This window comes from Dendrobium catenatum, unplaced genomic scaffold (assembly GCF_001605985.2).
Source record: "Dendrobium catenatum unplaced genomic scaffold, ASM160598v2 fragScaff_scaffold_1567, whole genome shotgun sequence".
Taxonomy (NCBI): domain Eukaryota; kingdom Viridiplantae; phylum Streptophyta; class Magnoliopsida; order Asparagales; family Orchidaceae; genus Dendrobium; species Dendrobium catenatum.
This window is the reverse complement of record NW_021320029.1, coordinates 134,943-143,851: the sequence shown is the minus strand read 5'-3', so window position 1 is coordinate 143,851 and position 8,909 is coordinate 134,943. Positions and strand designations below refer to the sequence as shown.

The 8,909-nt window shown below is 35.1% G+C and overlaps 1 protein-coding gene across 1 annotated transcript; it reads right to left on the bottom strand.

Annotated features, from left to right (window-relative positions):
* Positions 1 to 976: 976 nt before the first annotated feature.
* LOC110102900 (probable LRR receptor-like serine/threonine-protein kinase IRK) lies at positions 977 to 4,712 on the bottom strand. The gene is made up of 2 exons (XM_020831406.2): positions 2,999 to 4,712; positions 977 to 2,791 (listed from the first exon to the last, which is right to left on the bottom strand). The coding sequence occupies exons 1-2, from the start codon at positions 4,444 to 4,446 to the stop codon at positions 1,327 to 1,329; spliced, it is 2,913 nt and encodes a 970-aa protein (XP_020687065.1). The 5' UTR covers positions 4,447 to 4,712; the 3' UTR covers positions 977 to 1,326.
* Positions 4,713 to 8,909: the final 4,197 nt, after the last annotated feature.

Here is an 8,909-nt window from a genome sequence, read left to right as displayed (position 1 = left end):
TTTTTAATACTTTTTAAGAAAGATTTTTAGTACAAATATTTTAATTTAAATTAAAAAAATTTATACTAAAAAGCTGTCTTAAGAAGCAGTAAGAAAGCCGTCTCAAAAGAAGCCTAATTTTGTACTTAAACTCCATTTTAAGAAGCAATAAAAAAACAGTCCCAAATGAAGACTTTAGATTAGGACGACTTTCTTACTGTTCTTAAAGCAACATTTTAATTTTTCTAATTAAAAATTGCTTTTAAAAACGGTAAGAAAGTCGTCCCAAATAAAGTCTAAGACTTCATTTTAAACAGCCCTTTTATTGATTGTTTTCAAATCAGAAACATAATTTTCAATTGGCCAATATTTTTCAACTGCTTTCGAAAAAAATTTGTACTAAAAAGTTAATTTCTCCAACAACTTTAAAAGTTACTTTCTCTGCAATAATTTTACAAAGCATAAATCTAAAATTTTGTTTGATATAATTTTTTCCATAACTATTGAAAATAGTTCTTTACTTGTATGCAAACTGTGCTCCATAATTTTACAAGCATATAAATGAATTGAGAAATAAAATTCAGAGACTCAAAAACTAAAAGCCCCATAAACAGCAAAACAAATACAAATATCACCAAACTCCAATAACAATGCAATCACCTATGCTGCTTTTTAACAATCAAATGATTCAAAATGAGTCCTTCATAATTATCATATACCTTACTTTCTAAGCTATTGGTCCATTTTCAGAGAAATTATTACGTGCGATCACTGGAATCAGAATGCGCCATGTCACTTCGGTACATAACAGTACACAGCACTGATACACAACAAATAGTGGCCCTGATTCACCTCTGGACAACGTCCGGTATGACCGCACATAATAATTTCCCCTGTTTTCATGGCATGCTTTGAGCGCCTATCTTAAATACGAGTACAATAATGAAACTATATCGAAAAGATCACAATAGAATATGTGTTGAGAAATTTGGCAAGTTTCTAAGATCAGAAATCAAGAGAATTTTAAAAAAAAATTGCACCGATGCTTCAAAGGTCTTCAAGGGAATTAGACCGTTAGAAATTAGAAAGTTTGAAAACCAGCTCACATGACTAAAGACCTAAAAAGAGAACATTTTCTCGTCAAAACTAAGCAAATCAAAAGCATAGCATGGTGAAGAGGAATCCGGCAACAAGAAGCACCGAGCAAATTGGAGTGTAAAATTCTACATATGGAAAAAAGAACCGGATTCCTCTTCACCAGAAAACAGTCATTCTTCCTTTCTCCTTTCTCTTTTCCTACTCAGATCCATAAAATTCTCAAAAAATTTGATGATTTTATCTAGAACTTCAACTCAGTTCTTCTTCTGAGGTACCTTGAGGAAACCTGATTAGCTCAAGTATGTTAACCACCTCAGTCATATCTGGCCGGCTTGATGGCACCTGTGAAGTACAAATCAAGGCGAGCTTGATCACTGGTATAGTCTCTTCCATTGGAAACTTCCCACAGAGCTTAGCATCCATGCAATCCTCAACTCTATCCAAATCAAGCAATCCCCTAACCACGTCACAAAGAACAATCACATCATCCTCAGCATACTCCACCGGCTTCCTCCCTGTCACAATCTCAAGTGCAAGCACTCCAAATCCATAGACATCGCACTTCTCGGAAATCACCAAAGTCCTAGATGCGAATTCAGGCGCCATGTATCCCAACGCGCTCTGAATCTTACTACTGAGGACGTACCGATCGAGCATCGGCAACAGCTTTGCCAATCCATAATCTCCAACCTTAGGCTCCCCAGAATCATCAAGCATTACATTAGATGATTTCAGGTTGTAATGTATTACACCGTGTTGGTGAAGATAAGCCAAACTCTTTGCAGTCCCTAGAATTATGTCAAACCGTTCTTGCCATGAAAGAGTCTTACTCTTTGAGCTTTCATGGAGGAGATTGTATAAACTCCCACCGGATACATACTCATAGATTATGAGTTGTAAAGAAGAAGTCCAGTAATAACCTTCAAGAGTAACAAGATTGGGATGCTGCAATTTCCCCAGCTTCTTCACCTCCAGCTCAAAATCTTGTTGGGATTTCACTACACTTGAAACAGTGAGCTTCTTGATTGCCACCGGCCGGCCATCTTGGAGCATGGTCTTGTAGACAGCACCAAAGCCACCACGGCCAAGCTCACAATCCTTGTTCAGTAAAGCATGAGCTCCGGCGCAAAACTCAGGGTCATTTCGAGAGAACATGACAAGCTTTCCAGAGCTGGAATCAGTAGTGGGAGATTGTCTGAGGTAGTCATCAGTAACAGCCATTGCGGCGGCAGAATGCGAAGCCGATGTTTTCACTCCAAGGTTTATGATAGATATGGTGATGACACCAAGGATGATAATGGCAGCAGCAGCAATGGCAACAAGGGCAGATATGCTGAAGACAATCTTCTTGTGGTGGTAGTTTTCAGTAGGAAGAGCTGAGGTTGAAGAGGGAGTGGAGGTTGAGGAGGAATTGGGGTTAAGCACTATGGGCTTGGGAAGGAAAGCAGGACAGGAACGGTTGACAGCAGCACCACAAAGGTCTGGATTGTCAGCAATGGAGGAAAACGAAATAGTATTGAAGAAGTTCCCAGCAGGAAGATCACCTGAGAAGTTGTTGTAGGAGATGTTGAAAGAGAGAAGGTGAGGAAGGTCACCCAGTTGCTTTGGTAGGCTTCCTGTGAGCTTGTTAAGAGAAAGATCTACATTTTGGAGATTGGTGAGATTGGCTAAGCTTGGAGGAATTGAGCCAGTGAGATTATTCTGTGAAAGATCCCTATAAGTAGAATCCAAACAGGTGAAGACAATAAGATGGTGACCAACATCATATAAAGCCTAATTACAAAAATATAAAATAATGACAATGACAGGAGTTGCTCAGTAGTGTTAAGTGCTAAGGACAAAAAAGTAGAAACCTGGTTAGAATTCATGAACAAAAGGTCTAAACTTCCATGAATTAAAGCAGTTAATTAAGTAAACTTACAGCAAAGTGAGGGAAGCACAGCTACTAATCTTTCCAGGAATTTCTCCACTGATAGAGTTTTTTGACAGTAATAGCTCTTTCAAGGCTAATGCTCCTTCAATTTCAAATGGAATGCTACCAATGAGCTGATTCCCACTCAAATCAATAACTTCAACGGACTTCAATTCACCAAATGCTAATGGGATAGTGCCTGAGATTCTGTTTGAGGATAGATTCAAGAACTGCAAGCTCTGGATGGCTGAAATTTCATTCGGAATATTTCCAGAGAAGGTGTTCCTGGAAAGATCCAGCACTGTTATTGTTGAAGAACTTGCTGCGGGAATTTGAATAAATCCACTCAGTTTGTTCTCTGCAACCTTGATCTTTCTCAACCTTAGAAGGAAGATCCATTGTTGCAGATTGCCAGTTAGAAAATTGCGACTCAAATCCAAATCAAGAAGGCTTGTGCAGTTAGCCATGGATTCCGGCAATCTCCCAGTAAAGTTGTTCTCAGAAAGGTCAAGTCCTTCCAAGGCTTGAAGATGACCAATGGAACCTGGAATCTGGCCCAAAAATTGATTTCGGGACAAATCCAAAGTTTGAAGATTCGTCATTTCTCCTATCCAATCTGGAAGCTCACCAGAGAAGGAATTTGAGCCTAATCCAAGATAACTGCACATGGAAAGCCTCTGCAAGGAGCTCGGAAGAGATCCAACGAGCATGTTCCCGCCAACATCAATATCTTTTAAAAGTAAAGAGCCCCCAATATCCTCAGGCAAGTTCCCTGAGAGCTGATTCCCGCGCAAGTTCACCGACCTGAGATTGAACATCCGGCCAATCCCCACCGGAATCTCTCCGGCGATAGCATTATCAGAGAGATCAAGAGACCGGAGATCACTCAAAGACCAAATTCCGCCCGGCAAAGCACCAGAAAGCTGGTTGGAGGAAAGGTTCAGTGCTGCAAGGGTGGAGCAAGAGCTCACATTGGAAGGAATCTCCCCAGAAATCCTGTTGTTAGCTATAGAGAGAAACCTCAAGGACCCGCATTGCGAGAAGAATCCATCAGGAATTGAGCCAGAGAAGCTGTTATGGCTAAGATCGACGCTCCGAAGGCTCTCCAGACGGAGAAGTTCGGCGATGAGGAAGCCGGAGAAGTTGTTTCTCGAAAGTGAAAGGGTTTGTAGGTTTTGAAGCTGGAGAACGCCGCGACCGAGCTTGCCGGAGAGGGAGAGCCCATCGAGGGCGAGCTCTGAGACTCGGTTGGAGTTTGGGTCGCATTTGACTCCGAACCAGTTGCAAGGGGTGTCGTCGTCTTCGTTCCAAGATGCAAGCTTTGAATCCGGGTCTTCGATGTCGGCCTTAAAGACGATTAAACCCAGGACATCGTCGTTTAGGGTTGGCGTCGCGGAGAGAACGAGGAGCGGTAGGATGAAGAAGAAGCAGAGCGGTAGATGAAGTCGGGAGCTCATGTTCAGCACAAATGGAGAAAGATCTAAGCTTGGAGAAAGAAAAGGCAGGAGCTTTTTAAGCTGAGAGATTACGCAAAAAGACGCATTGAAGTTCGCCGGAGTCAAGGCAAGCTTCGGTGTAGATATTGCGCCTGAGGACCAGAAAATGGTAACTCTCCTACCACTACAGAGAAAGTGAGGAAGAAGCCGAAAAAGGCCAATTTGAAGAGAGAGAGAGAGAGGGGCGGTGGGGGGAGAGGCCACTTTGCTTACTGGAGATGCTCTCCCCTTGCGCAGGTTCTTGATGGTTAGTTAAGTTCCTTTCTCCTGTATTAATCACTCATTATAAACTAAATTAATCTCTCATGGTTTATTAATATAGATCACTGGTTCTCTGCCCAAGTTGGTATATGGCTGATATCGAGAAGTTCGAACGCAGCTGGCTCAATTCAAAATTAATAAGGATTAAGTCATCTGCACTCAATCAAATTTTATTTTTTTGCTTTTGTTTTTTGAGCTCAAAAATCAAAATTAAATTGATCTCCATCGATCCAATTCCAAAGTCCAAATACTTTCATCTTTTGTTAACTCCATTTTTTTATTTAATTATATATATAGATGGTTTGGTCACATAAAACGGAGGTCTTATGATGACCCGGTTAAGAAAGTTGAGGTACTAGATTTGACTTATGTTAAAAAAAGTAGAGCTATACCTAAAAAGACTTTGTTAGAAAATATTAGAAATGATCTTTCTTTATTAGATTTAAATGAGAATTTGACTTTTAACCAGACACAATGACGAAAAAGAATTCATATAGCCGACCTCACGTAGTGGGATAAAAACTTGATATAATATATATATATATATATATTATATATATATATATATAATTTTTTTATGTATAATATATATTATTATATTAGATAATAAATAATCTTTGAAATAAAACGTTTTTGAATCAATAAAAACTTACAAATAATTATTTATTATGTTAAATTATGACAGTGAATTAATTATATCACCATAAATTATCGCTATTTATTGTCTTCATCAAATACAAACAGGCTTGCTTCATAGTCCCAGCTGAAAGAAATAGTAATATTCCACACACACATTTGGACCCCTACACACAAGTTAATTACTTGTAAAACTCTGGATTTCATTTCATTAAGCCCTTGTGTCCTATTATAACTTATAAAACATAGGTATCACTTCAAAATATTTTTTTTTCATGGACTTCTGTCATCAATAATTCACCATACGTTTTCAGTGAGAATCGCAAGGATGATTCTTATTTAGGCTTATCGTTTGTGATGACTTTATCTTATTGCTTTCTTAAAGTAGTTTTTTATATAAAAAAATTAAGAGATTATTTGGGTGATTTTTTATATTCTTAAGGCATCTTTAGTACAAAAATTGTAATTTTTATACTGAAAACTGTTTTAAGATGTAATTAAGAAACAAGTTCTAAAGGAAGTCTAATTTCGTACAAAAAGCTACTATTAAGAAGTAATAAAAAACATCGTCAAATAAACCTTAAAGGTGTCAATGGGTTAATGGTCCAGGGTTTAGATCCTATTTTGGAATTAGATGATACTGGTCTAAGTTATAGAGTCAAATTAGTACCTAACCCCTTATAATAAACAAAAAAAAAGTGGGCCTCCAACCTGAAATCCAACTACAAGTCAAATTCCGTAGCCCGACCCAAACGATAGCCTATTTTGATTAAAAAAATTATTGAGTTTAGAATAATTTGTCATAAGCAAAAATAGCATACAAAAAAAAAAACAAAAAAAAAAAATAATAATAAAATAATTAATAAATAATAAATAATAATAATATTATTAATAATTAATCAACGATGAGTCAATTAGGTTAAATCATTAAAATGTTCAAATCTAAAAAGCCCTAAATTCTTTTTTTTGATAAAATAAGGCTAAAATGTATAACAACCTACAACAAAATATGACAATGAATAACCAATGCAATTATATTATATTTGTAGTGCGGCCTCAAATTTAAAAGGAACATTAATGTCATTTGGTTGGGAAAGATGTGGAACCCTTTGAATGCAACCTTCTTAATGTATTACAATATGAAACTTTTATTGAATAAGGATACAGAAAATGACAATTATATTATTATTATTATTGTGTTATTATTAATATTTATGAGATTCAAAGAGCTCCTCTTTGATTAGGTTTACATAAATTATTATCTGAAATTCAAATATTATTATAGGGGGGTTTACATTGAATATTCTAAATCTTTAATATTTATTTACACATATATTAATACATATAAATTTTAAATTATTTTTATGAACACCATGAAATAAATCACATCAAATTTATATTTATAAAAATGATTTTCATATTATAAGATATTAATGTTACTAACATTTTATTATTTAATGTAAATTAAAGACTAACAATATTATATAAATAAATATAAAAATTCCAAGTATTTATATATTTAATATCAGAAATAAAATTTCAGTAATATAAGTAAAAATTCCCTCTTTATATTAAATGACATTTATTAAAATCACCTATGTATAATAAAAAATATAACTAAAAATTCTATCTACTCACAGTTCCTTAATTTTATATGTATTTATAAATTTAATTAAATATAATACTATACATTCTATTAATTTTATCAATCGATGATTTATCATGAATTACATAATGTAATAACAGAAACTACTAGAACCATCTAAACACGTGAAATAAAAAATTGTAGGAAAATATAGTTTTAAAACCTCAGCATAATTGGAAAAGCAAAATCAGGCTTATGGTTGAGCAATTAGTATTAGTTTCAACAAAAGTAAAAGCTAAAAAGCCAAAAGGAAGGATCCTTTATAATTATTGCCATATGGGAATGCAAAAGGATTGTTAGTATGCAAACTGAATCATGGTGAAGAACTAAATGAATCACAATGTAAACCTATAATGAACAAATGCCCATTGATCAAAAGTTTTGATACATGGTGATTAGATTAAGGAGGGTAAATTAAAGATTCTTAATTATTTAAATTCAGTTAGAATTGGATCAGTGCCATCAATTATTTATAATGATTAATTGACTATAAGAACTATAAAACAAGATAGCATAGTGAAAATAACGAATCAACTCGATCATCGTCAACACATCAGTTTGGTAGGTTCAATGTCAAAGAGTTATTATGAAGTAGACAGAATAGATATTGCATATGAGAATCGTCACATTACCGACAATGCTTACATCAAAAGAGTATTTATTGGTTAGAAGCTTGAGGCAATCAAATGTTCAACAGTGAATTGAAGAGCATATTTGTGCACATCATAGTAACATGGGCGGATCCCCATATTAGTAGAGGAGGCGGCAAATGCCACACCCTCAATATTTTTTTTTTATTTTTAATTTTTAAGAGGGTTATAATTTTAGAAATAATTTGGGAGTATTATTTGCCACCACTCATTAAAAAATTTTTTTGCCATAATTTATCATCCTAAATATAGTTTGCCCATACTCTACCAAAAAAATTTTTTTTGCCCCCCTAAAAAAAGAAGCTGGATCTGCCCCTGCTACACGTAGTTACAATATAAGAAATTATATATGTTAATCCATAACGTAAATAAATTTAATCCCTCTTGAGAGCATAAAAAAAAAAAACTTTGATCAAATCGAACAGCTATTAGATTTAGCTAAGTCTGGTAATGCTTAGTTAATCAAAAGGATTAAGCTTAAATCAAACTCACGTTCTATTATATGTAAAGTAACATCATCACTATAACTTCAACGATACAATTCATTCTTTGTAGTCATCAACCCTTAAATTAGGGGTTTAATAATGGTACAGAAAAAAAAAAAAAAAAGAAGAAGCAGAAGGCAAAACAACAGGTTATAGAAATACATATCTAACAATTCATCACCTTATTCGAATTAGCCCCATGTTAGAGAGAGAACATTGGCAGAAGGTACAATGCTATTGTACCCTTCAAGGTAGAATCCCGATTTTAGTACTCAGAACAAAAGAGTTTCACAATTATTAGTCTAAAGTTGCTTTAAGTAATTCGAATCTGGAATAAACCTTAAGAAGAACAATTCTCAATCGTGTTGGAACTATCATGCCCTAAATTTAGATTAAGAATGAATAAATCGAACACTCAATAAGTGGAACCAAGACCTTCCTTAATAACTAGAAAGAAATTCTCAACACATAGCCCAAAGCCAAAACCTTTAACTAACGGGCCCAAATACCTAATTATAATCCTCTTATAATGTTGATACGACCTAAGGTCCAAAGCTACAATCTCGTGCTCATACTTAAGCAAAATCTGCCCTGTTAGGGCCCTAATAGATCACTTAGGCGAACCCTTCTCTTCTATACATAAGTCATATCTTAGACAAGATTCCCTCTGATTCAATGACGTTCTACATGCCACAAGAACTCGTTGAGTTGGCAGCTCATCTTGACTCTAGAATAGTCAACTCTCAG